The sequence below is a fragment of the Saccopteryx bilineata genome, chromosome 2 (assembly GCF_036850765.1).
Source record: "Saccopteryx bilineata isolate mSacBil1 chromosome 2, mSacBil1_pri_phased_curated, whole genome shotgun sequence".
Taxonomy (NCBI): Eukaryota; Metazoa; Chordata; class Mammalia; order Chiroptera; family Emballonuridae; genus Saccopteryx; species Saccopteryx bilineata.
In genome coordinates this window covers 274,061,658-274,087,858 of record NC_089491.1, presented here as the reverse complement: position 1 = coordinate 274,087,858, position 26,201 = coordinate 274,061,658, and the positions used below count along the sequence as shown (strand labels likewise).

Below are 26,201 nucleotides of genomic sequence, written 5' to 3'. Positions count from 1 at the left end.
TCCTAGTTACGTTGACGTTGCCATAGATTATGGTGGCTGGACCCAGGGGGTAGCTGTAGGAATGGAGAGAAAATGGGATTTGGGATATATTTTCAGGGTTTATTTATGGTACTCCACTGGTACATTGGAGCCATGCTAGGGACTGTCCTATATTCCTTGTCATAATTTGTTCTCACAGCAGCTCAACCAGCTTCCCCCCAAGTACAGTATTTTGCAGCATTGAAGTTCTATGAAGCAACCTCTCGCCTCTACCACTTAAACAGTTTCCATCTTCCAGTCACAAAAATTAGGGGATATTTCAAAAGAAACATGAAGCGATAAAAAAAAAGAAGCATTTGGGTTTTTTATTCAACAAGAACATCAGAAAAGCAAACGACAAGTCAAAGAAAGTTGTTTGATTATGCAAATGAGATGCAAAACCAACTTTTATTTCATAGGTGAAAATGTACTGTACAAAAAGGCTGAAAGTACTGGAGTATCTGCATGTCCCCTGATCCCCTAATTTTTGTGAACAGTTCATATAAGCATGACTTTCAGAATAGGCCCATCCCCTAGTAACCTCCAAGCCCTAGGGCCAGCCATAGCTCTTTGTCTCCAAGTTAACACCTTTGTAAAGGCTCAAGTTCATCTCAAAACAACCCAGAAAGAAAGTTCAGTCTTGAAGGATTCGTATATTCATGTTTACTCCCTTTACACAAGAATGCAAATTCCACAGGAGCAGAATCCTTGTTAAACTGGTTTCCTGCAGGGTCCTCAGAATAGGAGCTCAAGAAACATTCATTCATTGATTCATTCATTCAGAAATACCTCGTGAATACCTGCTATGGCTAGGTTTACATGGGTTTCCCCTGTGTAAAGCATGGACCCAGCCCTCAGGAGGCATGGAAATCCAGAGTTTGACCAATGGGTTGATCAGTTCTCACGGGACAGGTTGGATTTATACACCTGACGGCCACTTGGTTTATTCTTAATTCCTTCAGCCCACCCAACCAGGCACAGGGGGACTCAATGGAGAGAGGTAAGCTACAACCAAAATAACTGGGTACTTTGTACTCACCTCTTTGACACTTTGAGACACACAAGAGCTTTTGAAGGTGCTTTTCCAGGACCCACCTTGCTGCCCCTATGTTAACATGATCACAGAGAGGGGAAAGAGGAAGGCATTCAAGAAAGTTCTTTCCATTTAAAATAGGAACAGAGGCAATCTCCCCAGCCTCTCACCCAGCTCCCTGTAGGTTCTGAGAAGATGGCAAAGGCCTCAGAGCCTTATGATGTCACTTGGGAAGAAACGCGAGATTAAATGGAAAAAAACGGAGAGAAGACGACTCAAGAAACAGTGAGCATGCTGTGGAAGTTGGAGAGAAATCAATTAGAAACCTGCTTCAAAGCTTAGACATGGTATTTGGTTCCTGTATATGAACAGGTGATTTTTGCAGCCCTGGACTGTGGCTGGGGTGACTTGGCATTGTTTCGTCTTCAGGAGTCGGGAAGACAATTCCCTGGCAGTCACGGAGTCAACCAAGCAACTGGCATGAGATTTGAAGCGTGGAAAGATACGATGATGCAATACAGCTATGTGATCAAATTCTACATGAAGTTCCAACCAGCACAGCTGCAAGGAAGCATAGGAGTGCCCCTCGAAAAGCCCAGGGCATAAACATGGAGTCCACTTGGGGAACTGAAGGAATGCCTGGAACAACTTGTTGGAGACCAAGGAGCCTCGCATGACCTTGCAGAACTTTGTGTCAACAAACGTGCTTGGCTAAAGCAGCCTTTTGTTTGGAGGAGCTTCTGGTGACTAATCTACACCACCACCATATACCATCGGCCATACGCTGAAGCTCAGTATACCGAGGTGGACTCAAAAACCCCAAACTCTGAAGAAAGTCTTTTGCACAGGCACTGAAACTGCACATCAGAAACATGAGAGCTTTGTTTGGACTTGACATGTCCGCAAGTCAGATTGCTTCAACCCAAAAGCAAATGCACAAACAAACAAAGGACAACATGAAATATGCCAATTGGGCAGCTAGTCAAACAAATAGACCTTTTCTGTTTGCAGGTCGAAGGAAGAAGGAAACCAAAAACCATCTCAAGGCGGTCGAACACTTAATGGAAAACAGCACAAACTCCCCAGTCCTAAGGCTTTCAGAACTCCTTCATCTGACACGCACAACTGCACCACTGAACTCATTGACCTGTGACTTATTTACTAAATGCCCGGTGCTATTTATATACTAACTTTCTGTGAAGACAGTTGTAAAGAATGTGTTTATATAAACCTAAAAATGCCTTTTATTGTGAAGGAGAAAGATGAGGAAGGTCCATGGGAGAAAGATTAAAGAAGGGTCTTACTGAATCGTTTGTCATTCTCTTAATATCACCTGGCTTTTAAACCATACTCTGATGTAGAAATTACCTTGTTAAATAAACCATGATGCACCCTGGCCAGATAGCTCAGTTGGTGACACCATTGTCCTGATATGCGGAGGTTTGGGTTTGACCTGTGTCAGGGCACACACAGGAACAGATGGATGTTTCTGTGTCTCCCCCTTCCTCTCTCTCTCTAAAATAAACTTTAAAAAAAAATTTAATTTTAAAATAAATCATGATGACTTATTAAACGTGCAAACAAAAAATAAAATAGGGACAGAGCTGGAAGGACCCTTCTTTCCCCCAAAATGTTAAGTGTTGTCTATGTGTAACTCCCTTGGCTATCTGCAATGCCCGTCTCCCTCTTGTAGCTGTTGCTCATCTTTGATTAAAGGATTCAGAGGGACACCACGTTTATAACACCTGTCTGACTTGTGCTTCCCCGCCATATTCCAGGTGCTTTGAAACTTTTTAAAAAGAGCATAGAAATTTTCCAGGCCGACCGAGGACACGCACCCTTTCCTCAGAGCACAGGTCTGAGAAATGACCTCTGGGTCATTTCTTGAAATTTGCCCTGCTCGCCCCTTCGTGGGCCAACACCACCTATATTGCTTTTTCTTTCTCCCAGTGTGGTGTGTGTTAAGTGACATTTTCCACCTTTGAAAGTCCTCGCGACTATTCAGTTGACCATTAACCAGTACAGTAAAGTATGCAAACATACTGAGTCCTCTGGAATATGCTGAAAGCCGTTTCACGGGAGGGGCACGAGTATTTGGAAACAGCAAATGTTCCCAAGAGAGGCCCCAATTGAAGGTCTGGCAAAGGCATCCCGGCCTTGGTGGAGGGGTCGAAACCAGGAGTGCCTCAGGAGACTCCAGCCGCTTTTGATAGTGTGATTCTCACGTGCCTCCTCTCCTCAAAGCTTCTTTGTGCACAGAGAAATAGCGATCACAATGCTAAGACACTGGAAAAAAGTGGAGAAAGCTGGAACAGAAAATAGCAAGGCAGACCCCCTGGCACGCTCTAACCCCTGTGGAATGGACAGCATGCCACCTTCGGAGTATCTCCTGGGAGGATAGTGCCTTTCCCCGGGGATGGTATCTTCAGCTGGCTTCCAGAAAGTTTCATCGCATGCTTACATGACCATGTTGTTGTTTTCTTCTTAACTGAGCATTCTCTATAAAATGACACGAGGCTTTGCAGTCATTGGAATGCCTATGCCCTGCTGTGATTCAATAAAAAACGTTTTTATTTGTCTGGTTGATGAATGCACACCAAATCGGAAAGCAATTGCATTTTTAAATGTATGCTCTGATGTTCCCCCTTAATGTATCTGGGGGGGAGGGAATGTAGAAGTATTGGAAAATGCTACATTTTATATGAAAAGCAGTGAAAGTAAATTTCACTGCCTTTGCTCCTTCCAAAATCAGAACATTTCCAATCCAAGCCAAACCATTGCCAAACCCTCAGGAGAAACGTCCAAACCAGAGTACGGCAGGTAGTTACTAAAGGAGGTTTGGGGGCAAGGTTGCTGCTGTTTGTTTATCCCCCACCCCAACCCCCAAAGCAAAGCACTGTCAGAACTGTAAGTTAAGTGCCTTATAAGAATCTAGGCACCCACCTCCCCCCACCTTGGAAATTCTTTGGGTGGCCCCTCAGGGATCAACATGCCCCAATTTAAAGACCCACTAGTCTAGGCCGATGACAGCACTTCTTTTTTCTTCTTGGCCAATGATTGGCCCGGGGTCCTCATGAGACCGAATTCCAGCCAATGAGACCAAAGGGGGGTGTAATGGGGAGGGGAGAGCTGGGAAACAATTTTCCCTGTGATGAGTTGAGGTCCTTTTGTAGGGAGCTGTGATAGACATCTCCTGACCCCGAGAAACAACGTTAAAGAAATCCCACATACAGAGGATGTCGGTGCAGAAGTGTGTGTGTGTGTGTGGGGGGGGAGTCTGGGCCCTCTCACTTCTGGTTGAATGAACAGTAACTGTCATCATGCCTCAAGCCACTGGCTATGGAGTGGTCATAACTTCTGCTAAGAAGCATTCTAACTGAAACAATCACCCAAGGTCATTTCACCCCCCCTCCCCCAACACACACAGGCTTCTCTTCCCTTTGGTACATTCATGGCCCCACACCAGATGGCCTACCCTACCGGATCTGAAGATGTGAAGCTATCAGCTATCAGTAATAACTAAGAGAGGGTCAGATCCCCAAACCAGGACCCCTGTTATCACAGCTCCTGCATCTCAGGGGTCCCACAGTCCAGGGAGCACAAGACTGCAAGACTCTCCCCCTAAATGAACTGAAGCATCCAGTCCAGCCCAGTGCTGATCTGTGGGAAGAACCTTCCAGACAGAAGGTGTAGCAAGTGCAAAGGCCCGGGAGCATACTTGGCACAGTTAATTGGTAGTGGCTGCACAGGGCTTTGAGAGGTAGGGGTAAAGACTGGGTTTTATTTAAAGTTTGACTAGAAGCCATTTGGAAAGTGTCCAGTGGGGAAGTGCAGTGACTTACATTTCGAAAAGATTGTTCTAGATGTCCTAAGGTAACCAAGTGGGGTGGGGTTTGGGGTGAGCAGGGCACAATCAGGGAGACCTGTGAAGGGAGTTCTGCAGAAGTCCACCTGTGGTATCACAGTAGCTTGGACTAGGGTGGAAATGTGGGGATGGTGAGAAGGGGGATAGATAGATAGATAGATGATATATATATATATATATATATATATATATATATATACTATTTAAATATCTATGTATACATAGAGACACTTTGGGAGGTGGACCCAAGAGGAGTTGCTGCTGGTTTAGATAGTAGATAGCAGCCTTGGAGTCCTGACGAGATAAGAACAAATTCTAGCATAAAATTGATTTCCCCCCAAGCCGTAACTAAAGGAGTAATGAAGCAGGACTACCAGGAAAGAAGAGAAGACCACAATGGGCAAGAAGCTGTCATATCCTCATTCCAACAGCCACTAGCGTAGCAGGTTCTCACAGGCCTGTCCAGAGGGAGAAGAAGGTGTGATCCCAATCGGACACCCAGCCAAGTTCCCGGAGTTTTTCAGGCCAAGGGTTTTCTGAGGATTTCGTTGCTTCAACCCTCACCACCCACAGGGCTGTGGCAAGGGGGTGAATGCCAGTAACCGAGGACAAGAATTGCCCAGAGTGACGTCTCAAAGTTCAACCTCCCCACCTCTCCAGTCCCAGTGAAAAAGCAGAGGAGAGAATGAGGCCACATAACCCAGCATTTGCAACAGGAATATGGATGAGTAAATGGTGAGAAACCCCTGACGGAATACTAGACAGCAGTGACAAGGGATGCTCTAACAATGAGTTAGCGTGATGAATCATAAAACCATAATGTTGAGCAAAAACAAACAAAAAAACCCAAGCCACGGAAGCATGCCAACTGTATGTTTCCTTTTACAGAAAGGTCAGAAGCAGGCAAAACCCACACTACCTTATTTATGAACACATACATGTTATAAAAACAAAGAGAAGCAAATACATACTTAACTTTCAGGGTAATGGTTTCTTCTAAGAGAACTAACGGGAATGAACATACAGTGTGTCCAAAATTCACGTTGCACTTTGGTCACGGATTCGAATTTAGCGAGCCACAGAACACACTGAACTTTCCTCTGTACCGTCCACATCTCGACTGGCATGGCCATGGGCTGCTCCGCTGTATACACGGTGTTATGTCATCATCTGTGAATGCGCACATGCTGCCACATCATCCTACAGAAACTGGGACGGTTTTCCTTTTATTTGGTGCAGATTTCACATTTCTATCATCTTTTGTTGCTTTCCTGTGACCGGTCAAAAGTGCACCATGACTTTACGGACACACTGTATATATTCAGTCTTTTTGTATGCTTCATACATTGCACAATGTTGTTTTTTATTTTTTTATTTTTTCTTCTTGATTTATTTTAGAGAGAGAAGAAGGGAGAGAGAGACATGGATTTGTTTCATTTATCTGTGCATTCACTGGTTGATTCTTGTAGGTGCCCTGACCAGGGATCAAACCACAATCTTGCTGTATTGGGAGGATGCTTGAACCAACTGAATTACCTGGCCAGGGCCAGTTTTTAAAAATCTAATTCAAGAAGATGAAGCCATCAAACATTGGTTTTTGGTAAATTGGTCAATCTGGCCAATTCTGCAAATCCAGTGAATTATCTGACAAATTGGCTTTCAGCAAATTGATTTTCCATGTTTGGGACTTCTGTTTGAATCACCTGACACAGACATGTGTCATTAGTTCAAAAATTACCCTCTAACCCAGCTTCCCCCGGCTAGCCAACAACAAGTTACACATTCTTCCCACCCTCTGCCCTGGCAATCCACACATTATTTCATTTTGCTTCCTTCACAGTGCAAGAATGAATCATCCCGACTATTAAATCATTTACTTTATTTAATCTTCTGTCTCCACCCTTGACAGTGAAGTTCCATGGAAGCAGGGACCTTTCTCCTTGTGTTGGCACATGGCAGGCACACAATAGATACGTAGTTGTTACATGAATGTGTTCCCCCTGCCATCTCACTGATAGCTACCACTGTGGGCTCTGGACAAACACTCAGAGGGCTCCTGCCCCCTTCTTTCCGTTTTCTCTGTGATAGTCAGCCACTCAAAGTCACCTACAATTCGGTGATCTCTTAGGAACAGGATTTTATTCGGCCCTAATCCTTATCAGCCTAGCGCTGCAGGTGAACTGGGTACCCCCCCCCCGCGCACCCTTCGCCCCCCCCCCCCCACCCAGCGGAGTCCTCATTTAATCCCAGAGACAGAGAGCACCCAAACAAACCATCCACAGCTTGCTCTAGAAATAAAGGTGACAAGATGAGGTGATCCACCCACCCTCTGCCTCGCTTTGGCTTTCTTCTCTCTTTCTGCAGAAGCCAGGCTTCCAGAGAGGGGGCAGAAATCACAAAAAGTAAAAAGCCTCTAGTGTGTTCAGCGGGCCTATACGGTAACGTAAGGGGCTAGATGGTGTAGTACCTACCACGCAAGGAAATCTCACGCGCACACACTTCCCTCTGGCATGCAATACTCCCTCCTGTGCAAATAACAAAGGGCCTCCGGGAGGCTGCTCCTCGTCTGGAAACCTTCCCCCACCCTATTTTATTGCACGTGGGGTGCAACTGAAACCAGCACCCGGATCCTCTCCACCCAGGGCCCTGTTTTAACCGACAACGCTTATCACCATTTGAAATTACCCAGTAAGCTGCTGGACGGCACTGAATTCTTGCCCATCTGGTTCCGAGCTCGTTCCGCCTGCCCCTCCCGCGAGGTCTGGCACACGGTTGCCGCCCAATAAATATTTATGTCAAGATGAAAGATACTGTAGATTCAAAATGTGTTTGTCTCTCTTTGTCTATGTTGTAAGTCTATATTGGGCATTTCTTAGGGGGGGGGGCAACTGAAACCTTCCTTTTATTTTTATTAGTGTCCTTTTATTTATTGCATTTATTTGTATTCGTGATTCTTTTGTTTTTGTTTTTTTAATTTCTTTGGAGGTCAAGCGCGAGTTTGAATGTGCTGGGTGGGTCTTTAGAAGTAGGCAAAGCCCGCTCTCCTAAAGTTACCCAGCTCAGACCATTTCTTCTCCACTTGGCATAACGGCTTCCTCTTGGGCCTCTCTCAGGTCCACCTCGCCAGGCCCCACGAGGCCCCGCAGGTCCCCACCTGCCCCGAACCGCCCTTGGCCTGCAGCTCCCGCTCCCGGCACCGCCGCGGAAGGATCCCTTCCACACACACGCACCACACTCAGCATGCGCGCTGATTGGCTGGTGAAGAGCTGGTACCACATCAGCCCAGGCCGCCGCGCCGCGGCCCGAGTGCCAACCAATCGCTAGTCGCTCCGGTCAATGGGCTGCACCTCTCAGCCAATCCGAAAGGAGAGGCGGAAAAAGGCGTGCCCAATCGGAGCTGGGAAGCGGGGCGGAGTCCGCCGTGGGCGGTGAGGACTCCGCGCGTTGTCACCTTGACAACCTGACGGGGGCGGGGCGAGTCAGCCCTGTCCCACGTGCTCGTCTCCCCCCACCCTTAACCCCAGTCCGGAAATATTCGCCCTTGACATCGCTGAGTCACAGCCTGGAGCTTGATTGACTCCAGTGGGACGAAAGGAGAGGTTTACATTTAGGACACCATTACTCTTAACATTTACATACTCAGATATGCTTATTCGGCTCCTAGTATGTGAGGGCCCAAAGCACTTGGGATGGAGATGGGAAGGGACCCCCATGAAGTGCAGAAGGAAGGAAGTGGATAGATTCATCAGATAACTCAAGGTAATGAGAAGTAACAAGAATAGAGTGGCTGATCCAGGAAGCAGCTGCTCACTGGACACCAAATCTCTTGTATTGAATACCTTGATGTTGGACTTCCAGCCTCCAGAACTGTGATGAATAAATGTTTAAGCCACCCAATCTATGGTCTTTTGTTATAGCAACCCAAATGGACTAAAAATACTTTTTTAGCGTAAGTATGTCCCAAAATAGTACATGGGATATATTTACACTAAAAATGTATTTGCTGTTTATCTGAAATTCAGATGTAACCAGGCATCGTGTATTTTTATCTGACAACCCACTTCCAACTGCATACTTCAAATTCAAGATGGTATGACCTGCTCGGTTGGGGGACAGAGCCACAGGATCAACCACTGCATGTCAAAATTGGGAAAATTCCACATACACTTGGCTGGAAGTGTTGAAATATATTTAGGAAGTCCATACAACAAAATTACAATAAACATTTATTAAGCTGTAATTTTTCACAATATTTTAATTCTGTTCTGAAATCAGTCTACAAATATCTCTACATAACACCAAAGCCAGTTATTTAATAAATAACAGGAATGTATCACTTTGCAAAGAAAGAAAACACAAGCGTATACATTTATGTCTATATATGATATTTGTAGAATCAGTTTCCCAAGGCTCAAGGGACTAAACTGTACAACACACATACACACACACATCACTATATTCAAATCAGACAGATTTATATTAAGTGTCAAATTAAATGCTCTATCAAATTCATAACCAGGTACACAAAATATGAACTGAATCATGAATGCGCTGCTGACTATGCGTACCACACCTCATGGATATGATTTCCAGTAAAGAAGAGGGAAAAGGGGAAATGGCTTAGCTGAATTTGAGTGAACGTTAATCACCGCCACCATCACAAGAAATCAATGTAATTACACAATACTCAAGAGATTGAACACACATGCAGATATTAAATGGATACGAAAACCTTTATATCTGCAAAAAGACATTGGAACATATGGCCAAAAACGCCACTAGCTGCCACAGGTGTTCAGCTGATGATGAAGGTGACAATCAGCTTTGGATGCACCACAAGGGGAAAGCTGGTCCTGGTGTATCTGCTCCGTGTCAGGCAACCAGGGAGAGGAGCACAGACCTCACTCACTACACTGACCAGAGTCTGTTGGTCCCCGATACCGTACGTCACATTGATGGCTGTCTAACACTGACACTAATTTTAAGGGTACTGCGTTAGATCCTGCAAAAAATATATCATTCTATTATTTACAAGTGAGATGTAAAAGTCCAAGCACTTAAATAGCCATAAACGAAAACTTTGCAGAATAGTGATCTATTATTAAAAAAATAATATTTGAGGTGGGGGGACAATTTGACATCTTAGGGTCTCAGGAATTCCTTTTAATATGAGCTAGGTTGGGTGGCAGAAAGCTGGGCTTTTGGTTAAGTCAGCCAATTCAAAACCCAGCAGGGAGAAGGTAATAGGCATCAAACACAAAAGGAAGATGTCCTTCATCAAAAGCATCTTATGTAGTGGGAAGCATGGAAATTAAGCAATGTAGGATTTTTAATTTTTTTAATTTATTTATTCATTTTTAGAGAGAGAGAAAAGGGGAAGAGCAGGATGCATCAACTCCCATACGTGCCTTGACCAGGCAAGCCCAGAGTTTTGAACCAGCAACCTCATTCGAGGCTTTTTTTTTTTTTTCATTCGAGTCTTTATGCTTTATCCACTGTGCCACCCCAGGTCAGGTGCTGTAGGATTTTTAAGTCTGTGGTGGCTATTTGACATGTTATTACTAACCTCTCCGTAAGGCTGCTGAATCAGAGACAGACTAACAAGCAAAGTGGTTTCTACGGTCCCACCAGTGGGCCCCTGTGAGCATGCCAAGTCAAGACCCTCCAAACCACCGACCCTGACTGACCTGCATGCTTACCCAATAGGGGATGTCAGCATAGTCCTCAGGTCTCCCTCTTCTCTCTGCTTACACTGAGTGTGCTGTGCCTCTAACCTTCAGAGACCTGAGAATTAAAAACTTTCTTTTGATAGCATTAACACTTCTGTGTCATCACATCGTCCCCTTTATAAATAAGCCCCAGGCACAATTCACAGGGCAAGCTTTCAAGACATTCTGTTGCGGCAACTTTGTTCCTGGAAATAATATGGGGGTATCACAGAAACATGAAGCGAAAACACCCCAGAAGGCAGGGAATGCTGATTGGTATCAGAAAATTCTGTGTAGGGAAGGCTTCTGTGTAGGGAAGGCTTCGTGCTCCCGAAAGCATCTTTGAATGAAATAAAAGGTCCTTCTACACATCGATCCCGAAACAACCACACAAATGCAGCCATTTGAGAGATCATTCAGTCCTCTTCATTTTCTGGATGATTTTCTGTCCTTCGTATTTACGGGGACACTGAAGTATTGGGAAATAAACACGGATTGAGACATTTAAAAGACTTGAGTTTCATTTATAACAGGTCCACAGCAGTCCTCAACAGGACGTTCTTACGTCACAATGTAATGAAGGGTGGCACTAAGATAGTCTACAGCCCTGAAGATATAAAAAAGGTTTCTCTTCAAGGTATGAGATAGGATACAAAAATACACTTTTCCACCTACAAAAGAGAGAAAAAAAAGAGATGGGAGATAGGGGTGGGGATGGTGCAAGTTCTCAAGGCAATTTTCAGTTCTGCTTGCAGTGTCTGAGGCCTCCCTTGGGTTTACTGAAAGTTCAAATGGTTTTCCTACTGAGATCTCAAGCCAGCACCTTCAAGGTTTCCTGTGCAAGGAGCAGGATGGGGAATGGAGTGATTTATACCCAGAATAGTGAGAGTTTAAGTCTGAGAAGTTTTGTGCAGAATACACCAATTTCTCCCGGGTCTACAGAAGCCAAGCCATGTTTTAGCGCTGAGGCATGCCGAATGCACACAGAAAAAGGGAGGACAGCCTGACCTGAGGTGGCGCAGTGAACTGAGTGTCAACCTGGAACGCTGAGGCGACTGGCTTGAAACGGGCTTACCCGGTCAAGGCACCTACAACAAGCAATCAATGAACAACTCAAGCGAAGCAACTATGAGTTGATGTTTCTCGCTCCACCAGTCACCTCCCCCTCGCCATAAAATCAATAAATAAAATCTTTTTTAAAAAAATATGAGGTCCTGGCCAGATAGCTCAGTTGGTTAGAGCAGCATCTAGAAATACAAAGGTTGCCAGTTCAATCCCCGGTCAGGGCATGTACAGGAACAGACTGATGTCTCTCTCTCTCTCTCTCTCTCTCTCTTTCTCTCTCTCAGCAATAAACATAAAAAAAAAAAACAAATTTAAATATGAGGACAAGGAGGACCGCTTCCCCTGGAGTTATTTGTACCCAGTGCTAAAGCAGTTCCACCTACAAGTAAATATCTAAATTACTGGAAACTGGATGGGTTTCCAGCTAAAACTATAGGTTTCAAATGCCCATGGGTGAAGATTTGCCCAAGCAAATCATAGGGAACAGGTATGCACTCCAGCAACTGAGATGAAGGCTGGAGTGTCTGGGTCCCTCGACATATACCTTCAAAAGAGAGGTTTCATCAATACCTGCAGAAACATCTGCTTCTGTTATCCAGACACTTGTAACCACAGACACACAACTTCACAGAGCACAAGAGCTGGCACAAGAGCCAGCAGAGAACTGAGATTGCAAGTGTGATACCTGGACCACAGGGCACAGAAGTGGGCAAGGAGGGGGGTACCATGGAAACACTGGAGACCCCTAGCAGTCTTCAAAATGACTTTCTCCAAAAGTGGGGACTTCCCTTCCAGGTCCTGGTTTCTGGTGCACACCAACATGCTTGGGGGTCTAGGACGGGCGCTCTCTCCAGCCCTGGGTCTAAGCCTGTCCAGGACCCCCACCGTGGTCTGCCCTGCTGGCACCTCTCTCTGCCCTTAGACACCACCTAAAATGAAGGCACCACACACTTCAGACAGAAAGCACCTAACCCGTGGATTGTAAAAATTCCAGGGAAAACAATTCCGATCTTCTCCAAGCCTTGGGTATGCTGCCCTCGCCCCCGAGACGCTCTATAAGCAGCGGTGGACTTGAGAATGGTGTTAGCTGCGACAGTATGTTTTCCCTCTGAGGCCCTGAGTCAACCCAGACCAAAACGCAACATCTAAACAAAAAGCCCCTTGAGAGCACAGCTTTGCTAGAGAGGCCCAGCTGCCAAACGCAAGAGCAGGACATCCAAGACACTCCCCAGCGAGCCTGGGCACCTACCCAGGTCGCTCTTGGCATCGAACCCCGAAGACATTTCTTTTCCTAGTTTTTCCGTTACAAAATGTTGAGCTGAGCAACATTCCTCCAAGTACAGAAGGGGAAAGGAAAAACAAAAAGAAATCTCAGGTTGCTCTACAAATAATGATTTCCTCACTTAGAAATATAACTGATGGGGGGGCTTGGCTGGGGTCCCCAGGAACCATGTTTGGTTTCCTCCACAAAACCCAACTGCCTGTATTCAGAAAGGACAATGTTCACCAATCTGGTCAATGTCAATCCAGAACAACCTAGAACAAAGCTCGCCTTTTAGAGACACAAAAATGGCACACACAGACCTCACCCACCCATTCCTACGCGGCAACAACAACAGATGCTGCACTTTTCCAAAATGTCCAATTAGCATCATCTTCCCCCTGTCCAAGTAAAAGTTTTAAGAAACTTGACTCAGATCTGCCTTTATTAAAAAAAAAAACAACCTTACAAAAGATGTATTTAAATGCTTGAAAAAATTAACTTGATGCTCTATGCAGATAAACTCCTCTGACTATACAGCTAATATGGTTATATCCTTTGTTTAAAAAATAGGTCTTCCGCTAATGACACCCGGTGGGGTCGTTCTACGTCACCGAGCTGGTCCCTCCTCCCGGAATAAAATGCGTCCCAAGAGCGTCCAGGTGGACGGACACACCCTCACCAGAGCGCCTCCCTCTTGCTCAGGAACATTTTATTAAGATTGTTTCGGGGTGGCCGTCCTTTTCCTCTTCTTCTTTTTCTGTTTTCTGATGGAGGGCGCTGGCGCGAGGGGACCCGGCCGGCTGGCTGATTGTCACTTGCCGTTGGCGCGGTCAAGGCTCTCGAGCACCCGGTTGAGGCGGATGTTGAGGAGTCTGACCTGGTTCTCCAGGTGTTCCAACTTCTCCTCCACGCTGGGGCCGCCGGGGCCGCCCCGCCAGTAGAAACCCATAGGCCCCGTCATGAAGTAGACGGCCACCACGAAGCAGAGAGGCAGCAGTGCGTTCTCCGGCTCCCCCTCGTACTTGTGCAGGATGTACACGCAGGACATGGAGAACAGGATGACCCGGACGACCCAGAAGAAGCGCCCGAACACCACGTGCAGGACGCCGAAGGTGAAGCCCAAGGTCAGGGACAGGAACCAGTAGGCCAGCAGGATGACGCCGACCAGCACGAGGGCGCGGGCCGGGCTGCTGGCCACCGAGGCAGCGCTGAGATTCTGAGACAGGTTCAAGACTGCAGGACAGAAAAGAGGGACAGTTGGCCAGTGACAGGAAATCAGGGAGGGGGGTTTTCTACACAAACTGGGCTGGGCTTGGGCAGCTCAGCGCACTTGCTGGGCCTTTGCAACAACCCAAGGAACTAAACTGCCTCATTAACCTTCATACTAAGCCCTTAGAGAGGAGACTGGGCCGGCTTTGCAGAATGCCTGCCCTGCTGTGGGTCTAAAACACCCGTCACAGCAGGGCAGGGCCTGCAAACTGCCCCTCCACTGACTCCCTTCTTGCCTCTGAAACAAATGCATTTCAGGCTGGACACGTGGCTGCCTAGCAGAAAGGCATATCTCCCTTATAGCTATGTGGCTAAGCTTTGGTCAAGAAGAGAGGGAAGCAGAAATATTCTGTAATAGTTTCAAGTGCTTTTTTTCCCTAAAAGTAGCAGGAATGTGACCTTTACCTCTTCTTTTCCCTGCTGGAATGTGGATGCGATGGTAGGAGAGAAAGCAGCTGTCTTGGGCCATGAGGGAAGAAAAGTCACCTATTGGGGAAGCGATAAGATGGGGAGGTGCCTCGGTCCTGAGGACAAAGGGCTGCATAAGCCACCTACCTGCCTAACCACCTACCTGTGTACATTAGAGAAATAAGCTTGCATCTTGCTTAAGCTGCTGTTATTTTTTTCTTTGGGGTGGGGTTGCTTACTCACAGCCAAACCTAATCGTAAACTGGTACCCACACTCGAAGTTCCAGCTCAAGCAGGGAGTGATATGAAGGAGGTTGCATCTTCTGATTGCCCGACTTAAGAAAATTTTCAAACAGAAAAGTTAACAGGACAGTCAAATAAATACTATCTCTAATGGAAACCTGCCAGATTTAACAACTGTTCACATTCTGCCATATTTGGCTTCATCCCTCTAGTCACAATCTCTTTTTGTACCGAACCACGTGAAAGACACACACATCATACTTCAACACATATCTTCCCTCCCTCCCCCAAGTTTTATTGAGATATAACTGACAGGCAGCATCATATAAGTGTAAGGGGGCACAGTGTAATAATGACTTCCATATACTGGGACATGCTCACCACAGTAAGCCCGGTTAACATCCATCATCTCACATAGATACAAAAAAAAAGGGGGGCTGGTGGAAAATATTTTTTCTTGTCCTGAGAATTCTTAGGACCTAGTAGTCTCATAACAACTCTCCTATGTATCCTGCTGTAGCAGAGTCCGCTAAAGCCATCATGTTGTACGTGACACCCCTAGTCCTTATCAATCTGTAGCTGGACGTTGTACCTGTTTGCCACCTTCATCCAATGACCCTCCTCCCTGCCTGCCTCTGGCAATCACAGACGGGGTCTCTTATCCTGTGCGGCTGGGTATTTCGTATCCCCATATAAGTGAGGTCCTAGAGTAGGTATGTGTCTTCCTCCCCCTCGCTCATCTCACTTAGCATAATGCCCTCCAGGTCCAGCCATGTTGTCAAAAAACAAACAAAAAAACAAGGCAGAACTTCCTTCTCATGGTCAAATAATATCCCGTTGTATAACTACCGCATCTTCTTTATGCATTCACCCACGGATGGACATTCAGGTTGTTTCCACATCTTGGCTATTCATGCTACTTTCCTGAACATGGAGGTACAGATGTCTCTTAGACATACCGCTTCTGTTTCCTTTGGAAACAAAAGTCCCCAAAGGGGAACTGCCGAGTCACGTGTTAAGTTTTTCAAGGAAATCCCATACTAGGTTCTACAGCAGCTGCCCCAATTTACATTCCCAACGACAGGACACGCGGGTGTTCCCTTTCCTCCATGACCACCTGTCTTTTCTGTAATAGCCACTCTGACAGGTGTGAGGGGGCCGCTCACAGAGGCTTGGTTTTGCACTTCCCCTGATGGTTAGTGACACTAATCGGCGCCTTTTTGTGTACCTGTCAGCCGTTCATGACCCTCTCTGGAAAAATGTCTGTTCAGTTCCTTTGCCCGTTTTTGATAGAATTATTGTTTTGTTTTTTCCTATGGAGTCGCATGAGTTCTTTATACATTTTGGATATGAACCCCTTAACAGATACATGGTTTGCAAATACTTCTTTTGCCCATGTTGTACGTTCTTTTCGTTCTGTTGATTGTGTCTCTGGCCAAACAGAAGCTTTTTTAGTTTGATGTCGTCCCATTTGTTTATTTTTGCATTTGGTGTCAAATCCAAAAACTAATCACCATGACTAAGCGTACCACGTAACGTTTTCTTCTAGGAGTTTAAGGTTTCCGGTCTCATATCTAAGCCTGCAACCTACTGTGAGTTAGTATTTGTGAGTGGTGTCAGAGAGGGGTCTAGCTTCATTCTTCTATGTGGGACTAACTATCCCGTTTTCCCCACACCACTTACTGAAGAGACTGTCTTTTCTCCGTGGGGTGAGTCTTAGCTCCCTTGTCAAACAGTTGACTGTACATACCGAGTCAACGAGTTCCCGGGTCTCACTTTGAGATCGGACGGGGGTGCACGGTCCACTCTCTGCATGCGGGGGAAGGACAGAGCCTGGGGTGACACGGGACATGACAACTGGGAGTGGCTACGTGTAGACCCAGGGCAGCACAAGACTGGAAGTCTTAAACCTGAGGTTTTTCAAGTCTCTAAATATGTAAATGCAGCTAGAACATGAACATCTTGTACCCTCCCAGCAACCCCACATGTGGCCAGAGGGTCACGCACAAGCTCGTGAACACAGCAACCTCCTCTTGGGCCAATGGTGAGGGGTCCATCCAGGACTCTCCAAGAGCCATGGTGACAAAGACTCCTTCATGGTGCCTGCCAGAGGCGTCCGGAGCACTTTGACTAAAGAGGTTTTGACTTTGGAGCTGAGTTTCACACTGAACTCGCGCAGAAGATGAGACTAAAGCAAGCCTTTTGGTCTCAGGACTCCACAAGCTTTTCTTTTTATTTTTTTTGTATTTTTCTGAAGTTGGAAACGGGGAAGCAGTCAGACAGACTCCCGCATACGCCCAACCGGGATCCACCCAGCATGTCCACCAGGGGCGATCTCTGCCGCAATCAGAGCCATTCTAGAGCCTGAGGCAGAGGCCACAGACCCATCCTCAGCGCCCGGGCCATCTTTGCTCCAATGGAGCCTTGGCTGCCAGAGGGGAAGAGAGAGACAAAGAGGAAGGAGAGGGGGAGGGGTGGAGAAGCAAATGGGCGCTTCTCCTGTGTGCCCTGGCCGGGAATTGAACCTGGGACTTCCACACGCCAGGCCGACGCTCTACCACTGAGCCGACCAGCCAGGGCCACAAGCTTTTTTTTTTCTTTTTTTTCTTTTTATTTTATTTTATTTTTTGTATTTTTCTGAAGCCGGAAACAGGGATAGACAGACTCTGCATGCGCCCGACCAGGATCCACCCGGCACGCCCACCAGGGGGCGACGCTCTGCCCACCAGGGGGCGATGCTCTGCCCCTCCGGGGCATGGCTCTGTCGCGACCAGAGCCACTCTAGCGCCTGGGGCAGAGGCCAAGGAGCCATCCCCAGCACCCGGGCCATCTTTGTTCCAATGGAGCCTCGGCTGCGGGAGGGGAAGAGAGAGACAGAGAGGAAAGAGAGGGGGAGGGGTGGAGAAGCAGATGGGCGCTTCTCCTGTGTGCCCTGGCCGGGAATTGAACCTGGGGCTTCTGCACGTCAGGTTGATGCTCTACCACTGAGCCAACCGGCCAGGGCCGCACAAGCTTTTCTTTATATGGGTTCTGTCTCTTGATATTTACCTTATTAGAAACTAAGCCTAATTTTTAATAAATCCTTAACTTGAAAAAGTTGTGGTTTTATACTGTAATACTTCAATATGCCTCATAATTTCAGGACAATTCCCCTTAAACTTTTCCTTCAAATACACCATTTTTCAAAGGAGTTTTAGGTTCATAGCAAAACTAAGCAAAAGGTATTGAGTTACTCTTTAAACCCTGTGATTCTTAATTCATTTACAAATAATGAACCGATTATAGGTTTGCACAAAAAACATTTTTCATGAAAAATAACATAAAAAAAATAAACAAAACAGTGAGAACAGTGGCATGGTTTTACATTTTTACAAATCACTTTAACCCCTGGCTTGTTAAGAGAGCACTGGGTTCTCAGTTCTGCTTTTGAATTCACAGAAATAGAATGCCGGCCACAAATGCGAGCCACATGTGGTTTTAAACTTTCTAGCGGCCACATTTTAAAAAGTACAAAAAGAAAGGGGTAAACTTAGTGTTAAGTTATTTAACCAGTAACATTCAAAATATCATCCGCATGTAATTGATATAAAAAAGTTATGGAAGCACGTATTGAACCTCTGGCCTCACACAGACAAGTTGCTGAAAAGGGGACACCCCCACCCCCACCCAGCGTCCCAGGGTCCCTCAGAGCACACATGGAAAACCTCTGGGCCACTATCTGTCCAAAGTCACGTAACACATGCCATCTCGTTATCAAGAGGCTACAATAGGCAACAGGCAGGTCCAGGGACACCTGGGGAAATTCCTGGCCTGGGGTGAGCTCACTAACCCGTACACCACTAACAAAGGCTAAGTAAAAATGGCCCCATGAATCAGAGGAGGTGGGAAGGAGCAACCCCCTTCCCAGCCCAAGGGCCCTAAATGTCCTAACGTGAACGTGGGCAGCTCTGAGGTCCTGCCACACAGCAACCGGGTCCTGGTGCACTTCTAGGGGCTGCATGACTGCCACCTGCTGAGCGGTTTCAACAGCAGGAACGGACCCTGTCACGGTCTGGAGGCCAGAAGTCTGAGGTCAGTGTCACCAGGGCTGGCTAGCTCCTTCCAAGGCTCTGAGGGAGACCCCGTTCCAGGTCTCCCCTGCCCCCCCCCCCGTTCCTGGGGGTGTGCTGGCAATCTTCGGTTATCTTGATGCCTAGAAGCATCACCCTGACCTCTATCTTCATCCTCACATGGTTTCTCCCTGTGGGTCCAAATTCCCCCTTCTTACGAGGTTACCAGTCATACGGCATTGGGGGCCCACCCAATTCCCACATGACCTCACTTTAACTAACGACATCTGCAATGAGCCTATTTCCAAACTGGGTCCCATTCTGAGGACCCAGGAGTTTGGACTTCAACAAATCGTATTGTGCTATAAAAAGCATGTGCAGCAAACAGAAGGGGGGAGAGCATGACATGGAAGGGAGTTCTCTCGCCTCCTGCACGTGCGCCACCGTGAGTGCTGACTTCCGAGTCTGATCCTCTCCTCTCCATCTCCTCAGAAAGCCGTCTCCCCTCTGTGTGCTCATTCCAAGCTGCCGCGATGTCTTGTCATCAGGTGTCGCTCTCACTGGGAGTCTGACGGTCAGGACAGGTGGCGACCGCAGGTTCTGAGCGGGACTGCACACAGCTGCTGGGTCTGGGTTCAGCGTCGGCTCAGCCCGAGTCCCGGGGGAACCACACTAGCAGCCCCGTGTAGCTGAGAGCTGCACAGCACCCTCCCAAAGGCCACGCTGCTGCCTCAGCTTCTCTGCCTGGGCAGCAAGGTGCCCCACAGCCACCTAAGGCCCCTCGGAGAAGGTTGAACTCATTGGTTCAAGGCTAAGGGACGTTCCTGAGTGGCCGAGAGGGACAACAGCAGATGTGAACCACAGCAACCACCTGTGCGGCTTTGGGCTCTCTGCCTCCGGCCCAAGTCACCAACCTGTAAGGCAGGAGTGTCAAGGGCCAATGGGAGGATCCCGAGACTCTGCAGGTGACAGAGCTGTACTGGGCTCCCAGGGCTGCCGTGACAGATGGCCAGACCTGGTGGTTTCAAACAGGGTATCCATTCACAGCCCTGGAGGCCAGACGTCTGACATCAGGGTGCAGGCAGGGCTGTGCTCACACTGAAGGCTCTAGGGACCCTGCCTTGTCTTGTCCAGGCTGTGATGGCTCCCAGCATCCCTTGGCTTGTGGCCACACCCCTCCAGTCTCTGCCTCCATCATCCCATGGCCATCTTCTCCCTGGGTATTTCTTTGTATCTCTGCGTCCAAATGTCCTTCTTCTTATAGAGACACCAAACATTGGATTTAGGACCCACCCCAATCAGGGATGACTTCATCTTAACTTGATCGCCTCTGCAAAGACTTTACTCCCAAATAAGGTCACGTGCACAGGTGCTGGGGTTTCTAAGATACAACTGAAACACACCATCAGCAAAGTAGTGAGGCAACAGTCCTCCAGCTCTTATTAACGCTGGGCCCTTCTATGCTGAGGCAGAGTCGGGACCAAGAGTGTGGCCTGGAGTTGGGCAAGACCTCCCTCACGGGAGCTGAGATGCCAGAGGGGGGACAGGCCACCTCCCCTCACACGTGGTAAGTTACAGCGACAAGTGCCAGACAGGGAAAGAAGGAGTGGTGTGAGAACAGACATGGAGTAATTATCTTTTAGACTGAGTAATCAGGATGGACCCCCTGGAAGAGGTAGCATGGACCAGAGACCCAAAGATGGACAAGACGGAAAGGCAAAGGGCTGGGAAATCACTACTGGCAGGAAAGACCTCAAGGGACTGTTGGAAGGTGTGAAGGCCAAGACGTGTCCAAGAAGAGGACAGAGGCGGAAGCTGGGAAGATCCTCAGAGCTCACGGTCCTCAGATAAACCTTGTGTTAGTTCCAAGTGCAACAGGCAGTTTTAAGGAGTGTGACTTGACCTAATTTATGCTTTTTTAAAAGAAATCACTCTATGCAATAAAAGTAGTAATTAAAAAAAAATAACTCTCGCTGATTGGTGAAGGGACCACAGGCAGCCAGAAGGAACCGAGTTGGGAGGTACGGAGGAAAGAGTTAACCTGGTCGGCCGGGGCTGCCCTCCCTGGGAAGGGCAGCTGGCAAGATCGGCCTCGGCGGGTGTCTGAGGACTTGGATTTCTGGAGTGTGATGCTATGATTCATTACAAGACATAGATATTTGGGCTCTGTCCCCACTTCTGGTCCAGAGCAGCTGAAACCCTGGGAATTTCCTCAGTGATAACAAGCAATCCAAGTGTTTTGATCATTCATCACAAGTTCCTTTCGGTTCTGAGTTTGTTAAGGAGGTGACTTTTGGAAGGCCCTAAGGATGGGGGCTGGTTGCCAGGGGAACGAACCCTGTGATTGGAGGGTTGGAACATTCAGCCCACCCCTCTGACATCCGGGGAGGGGAGAGAGGGAGAGGGGCTGGAGGTTGAATCAGTCAAGGTGGAGGTTAATCAATCATGCCGATGTAATGGAGGCTCCACAACCTCCTGAAGCAGGGCGTTCGGAGGGCTTCTGGGTGGGTGACCCCAGAGAACGTGGAGGCTCTGAGCCCATCCCCCAGACCTTTCCCCATCCAGGGGGGGATATCTGCAGCTCTTCCATCCAGGCAGTTCCTGAGTTTATTATCGTGTCACAAACCAGTCATCCAGAAAGTCAACTGGTTTCCTGAGTTCTGTGAGCCTCTCTAGCAAAGTAATCGAACCCAAGGAGGGGGATCGAGAGAACCTCGGACTTTATAGCCGATCGGTCAGAAGCCCAGGTGACAACCTGGACTTGCAGTCCGCACCTGAGGCGGGGACAAGTCTTGTAGGACGGAGCACTTGACCTGTGGGATCTGATGCATCTCCAGGTGGATGGTGTCAGAACTGAGCTACATTTGCAGGACAGCATCCGAGGAGAATCGAGGTCTGAGGCCTGGTGGTGCAGTTCTGGAGAAAAGGTTCCCTCTGGTCCCTGAGAAGCGGGACTCTCTGGGACTGAACGGTTTGCACACACAGTGTGGTTTATGCTGACAGCAGCCTTCCTTTGGGAGTCTGGAATTTGGGCACCTGCCAGGCAGGTGGTGCCTAGGTGACCAGTCCCTGAGTCTCTAAGGAGCTTCCCTGGTGACACACGTCACACATGTTGTCTCAGTTCATGACTGGAAAAACTAGGTGCGTCCTGAGTGACTCTGCTGGGAGAAGACTCTGGAAGCTGGAGCCTCATCGCCTCTGGACTTTGCCTCATGCTCCTTGTCCCTGTGCTGATTCCGGCTCTGGTCCTTTCGCTGGAATCAGTACCAGCTGTGAGCACGACCCCCTGCTGGGTCCTGTGAGTCTTCACAGAGAGTCCCCAAGCCCAACAATGGTCTCTGGGACCCCGACACAGGAGGCTGCCACAGACTCTCTGCAGAGAGAGGCGGCAGCCTGGACCCGGACTGTGTCCTTGAGAGGTCAATGGTCCTAGCAGCAGCCTCCCGGTTCCGGAAGCAGAGCAGCAACCCCTGCAGGACAGGTCAGCCGTGTTCGGGGGCCACGCGTCACTCATGCAGCCGACCTGCCGATGATTCCGTGAGCCCCTCACTGCCTTTCTGCTAAAGTCACTGCAGGAGTTCAACACAGATCCCAGGGAACCCACCTCAGCTCTGCGCAGTCAGCCCAGGAGGCACGCTGGCCCTACCTACCAGCACCTTATCCTACGTGGCGTCTGTGATTCCTGGCTCTGATGGGCCACGAACGTCAGCAACCGTTTATATTAGGTGTTTATCCCACTCCCACCAGGCACATCCTGATACCACCACCCCGGGCACCGGTCACACTACCAGGACCACCAGGATAAAACGGCACCCTGCACGAAACAACCCGCACACCTACCGTCCAGCCCGAGAACTTCCAAGACCTCCGTCCAGACTTTCCACAGTGTTTCCACAAACATGTCCACGCCCAGCACGAACCTCTCGGTCAGCCTCGTCAAGAACTACGGAAAAAAAGGAGGGTGGTCACGGAGTTGGCCAGTGCTGCCTCCCTCCCGGTCCCGTGGGGCTCACTGTCTGCACGCCAGCCAGCGAGAAAACAGAGCCACCAATGATGATGGGACAGCCGCTAGATGAGGCTGAGCAGCCCGAGGGGACCGACAGTGGGCCAATAACATACAGTCTCCTCTGCAGACCCAGTGAGGCATCCACAGGAGGCGAGAGCCCCCGCTCGGAAGAGCCGCCTCACTCGTTGTAGTCCCATTGCTCCCGGAACCCTCTGCTCACCCTTTGTCAGGGCCCTGCCTTCCCCTCCAATTTCTCTTTTGTTTTCCCTTACTTATTCTCAACTTTCACCTTTATTTTCAAATTCCAGTCAGCGTAAAATGTTATGTTAGTTCCAGACAGATAGCACACAGAGACCTCTATGTACCTTACGAGGTGATTGCCCGGATAAGCCTGGCACCCACCTGGCACCATGCATCATTCCGACAAGATTGGTGATGACCTTCCCTGTGCCGTGCACGACATCGCCGGGACTGTTGCCATCACCGGCAGTTTGTGCGTCTCATGTCTCCTCTGTTAATGTGTGTATTTCGGCCCCCTCCCTACCTCATCACCTGGAGGTTGGGCAAGGCTACAAGGGAGCAGCTCTGAAGGTCGAGAACTGTGATGCTCTGTGCTTGAGCCATTTCCATGGAAACAACAGTGCCCCTTGCCTAGGGACCCAGAGCCTGGAAGGTCTTGATTATCTCTCCAGGTGATTTGGGAAGAACTGCTGGGCTAGAGTAAAAGGAAAGAGGTGCAGCCGTATTTCACCTTTTTATTTATTTATTTTTTTGCATGGCTTATTTCCCTTTTTTGTTGTTAAAAAAACATGAGAGGGCCTTGGCCGGTTGACTCAGTGGTAGAGTGTTGGCCCCGTGTGTGGAAGTCCTGGGTTCGATTCTTGGCCAGGGCACACAGGAGAGGTGCCCAACTGCTTCTCCACCCTCTCCTTTCTCTCTCTCTCTCTCTCTCTCTTCCCCTCCTGCAGCCAAGGCTCCATTGGAGCAAAGTTGGCCCGGGGAACTGAGGATGGCTCCATGGCCTCTGCCTCAGATGCTAGAATGGTTCCGGTTGCAATGGAGCATCGCCCCCTGGTGGGCATGCTGGGTAGATCCGGTCGGGCACATGCGGGAGTCTATCTGACTGCCTCCCCGCTTCTAACTTCAAAAAAATAGAAACAAAAAAAAGAGTTTTAAGAAACGATGACACTTTGGTTTTTTGTTGTTTTTTTTTAACAGAGACAGAGAGAGAGTCAGAGAGAGGAATAGATAGGGATAGACAGGAACGGAAAGAGATGAGAAGCATCAATCATCAGTTTTTTGTTGTGACACCATAGTTGTTCATTGATTGCTTTTTCATACGTGCCTTGACCGTGGGCCTTCAACAGACCAAGTAACCCCTTGCTTGAGCCAGTGACCTTGTGTCCAAGCTGGTGAGCTTTGCTCAAACCAGATGTCTCGAACCTGGGTCCTCCACATCCCAGTCCGACGTTCTTTCCACTGTGCCACCACCTAGTCAGGCTTGTTTTGTTTTTGAATAAGTGATATTCTATACACATGGCATAAAACCCAATATTATAAATATCACCACCTCGTGCCCCAAGTCCTCTCTAGAGCACCATCATCAGCACTCTTGGATGTGCCACATGAACAACGGCATTGACCAGCTTTTCTCCACGAACAGCGGCAAGTGCGTGCAGCTCTGAAGTTTCTCTCGTATCTGAACGATTAGCCTTAGCCCCCAAAGAGCTGCCTCATTCTTTTTTTTTTTTTTTTTAAGAGACAGAGAGAGAGAGTAAGAGATTAGGATAGACAGGGACGGACAGACAGACAGGAACGGAGAGATGAGAAGCATCAATCATTAGTTTTTCATTGCGCATTGCAACACCTCAGGCCATACACACCAGCTTTAAAAAGAACGAGGCAGCCTGACCAGGCGGTGGCGAAGTGGATAGAGCGTTGGACTGGGATGCGGAAGACCCAGGTTTGAGACCCTGAGGTCGCCAGCTTGAGCGCGGGCTCATCTGGTTTGAGCAAAAGCTCGCCAGCTTGGAACCAAGGTTGATGGCTCGAGCAAGGGGTTACTTGGTCTGCTGAAGGCCCGCGGTCAAGGCACATATGAGAAAGCAATCGATGAACAACTAAGGTGTTGCAATGTGCAACGAAAAACTAATGATTGATGCTTTTCATCTCTCTCTGACTCTCTCTCTCTCTGTATCTCTGTAAAGCTGGTGTGTATACCCGCCGTTTTACCAACCCCCTCTTGATGGGCACCTGGGTTGTCCCCATGTCGCTATTCCAGCAACAGGACAACAGGACCCTGTACATGTGCACTTTGGCTCACGTGTGGAGGATACAGGCCTTGGAGTGAATTGGCTACATCATTTTAGATTTCATTTACTGATTTTTTTTTTTTTTTTGCTACAGAATTTAAAATAGGATATCCTGGTTGGATCCCTCCTCTAGTACACAAATGGAAAAAGGAGGGACAGGGTCGAATCAGAGACCAGGAGAGCAGCAGCCTGTGTGCCGGTACTGTGGCTTAGTTTAGAGTGCCTTGAGCCAGGAGCTTACCTGCCAGGGTTCAAACCTCAGCTCTGCCTCTTTGCTTGGTAAGCTGGGCACAAGTGTGCTATCAACTTAAGTCCTCTACGTCCCAGACAAAAAGGAAGGCAATAACGCCTGCCCAGTCTGCTTATTTGAACAGTCAAGGGGATAGTCGTGTGAAATGCTCCAAGCACTTGGTATAAACGGTCCACATGCCAGTGTTGTCACAGAACATGGACCCCAGTATCCCCAGTGAAAGGACATCATCGGTTTAGCCTTTGGTAACAGCACTCAAAAAATCTACCTAGTTAAAGAGCAAGCTACCTGACCTGTGGTGGCACAGTGGATAAAAGCACTGACCTGGAATGCTGAAATCGCTGGCGGGAAACCCTGGCCTTGCCTGATCAAGGCACACATAGGAAGCAACTATGAGTTGATGCTTCTTGCCTCTCCTCCCACCCCCCACTTTTCTATCTCTCCTCTCTCAAAAAAATGAATAAATAAAATCTTTAAAAATCAGTGGTAGAGCCCTGGTCCGTTGGCTCAGCGGTAGAGCGTCGGCCTAGCGTGCGGAGGACCCGGGTTCGATTCCCGGCCAGGGCACTCAGGAGAAGCGCCCATTTGCTTCTCCACCCCTCCGCCGCGCTTTCCCTCTCTGTCTCTCTCTTCCCCTCCCGCAGCCAAGGCTCCATTGGAGCAAAGATGGCCCGGGCGCTGGGGATGGCTCTGTGGCCTCTGCCCCAGGCG

The 26,201-nt window shown here is 48.3% G+C and overlaps 1 protein-coding gene and 1 pseudogene across 1 annotated transcript in view; one reads left to right on the top strand and one right to left on the bottom strand.

The window, feature by feature from the left end:
• The first annotated feature begins 1,246 nt into the window (after positions 1 to 1,246).
• Positions 1,247 to 8,167, top strand: LOC136322511 (ER membrane protein complex subunit 2 pseudogene; annotated as a pseudogene).
• Positions 8,168 to 9,129: 962 nt separating this feature from the next.
• The window catches only part of BRI3BP (BRI3 binding protein), a 30,157-nt gene continuing 13,085 nt past the window's right edge, over positions 9,130 to 26,201 (bottom strand). Inside the window, exons 2-3 of the mRNA XM_066260821.1 lie at positions 22,763 to 22,865; positions 9,130 to 14,186 (exon numbers count right to left, since the gene is read on the bottom strand). Of these exons, the coding sequence (XP_066116918.1) occupies positions 13,765 to 14,186; positions 22,763 to 22,865 (525 nt within the window). The 3' untranslated portion in view covers positions 9,130 to 13,764. The remainder of the gene's footprint in view (positions 14,187 to 22,762; positions 22,866 to 26,201) is intronic.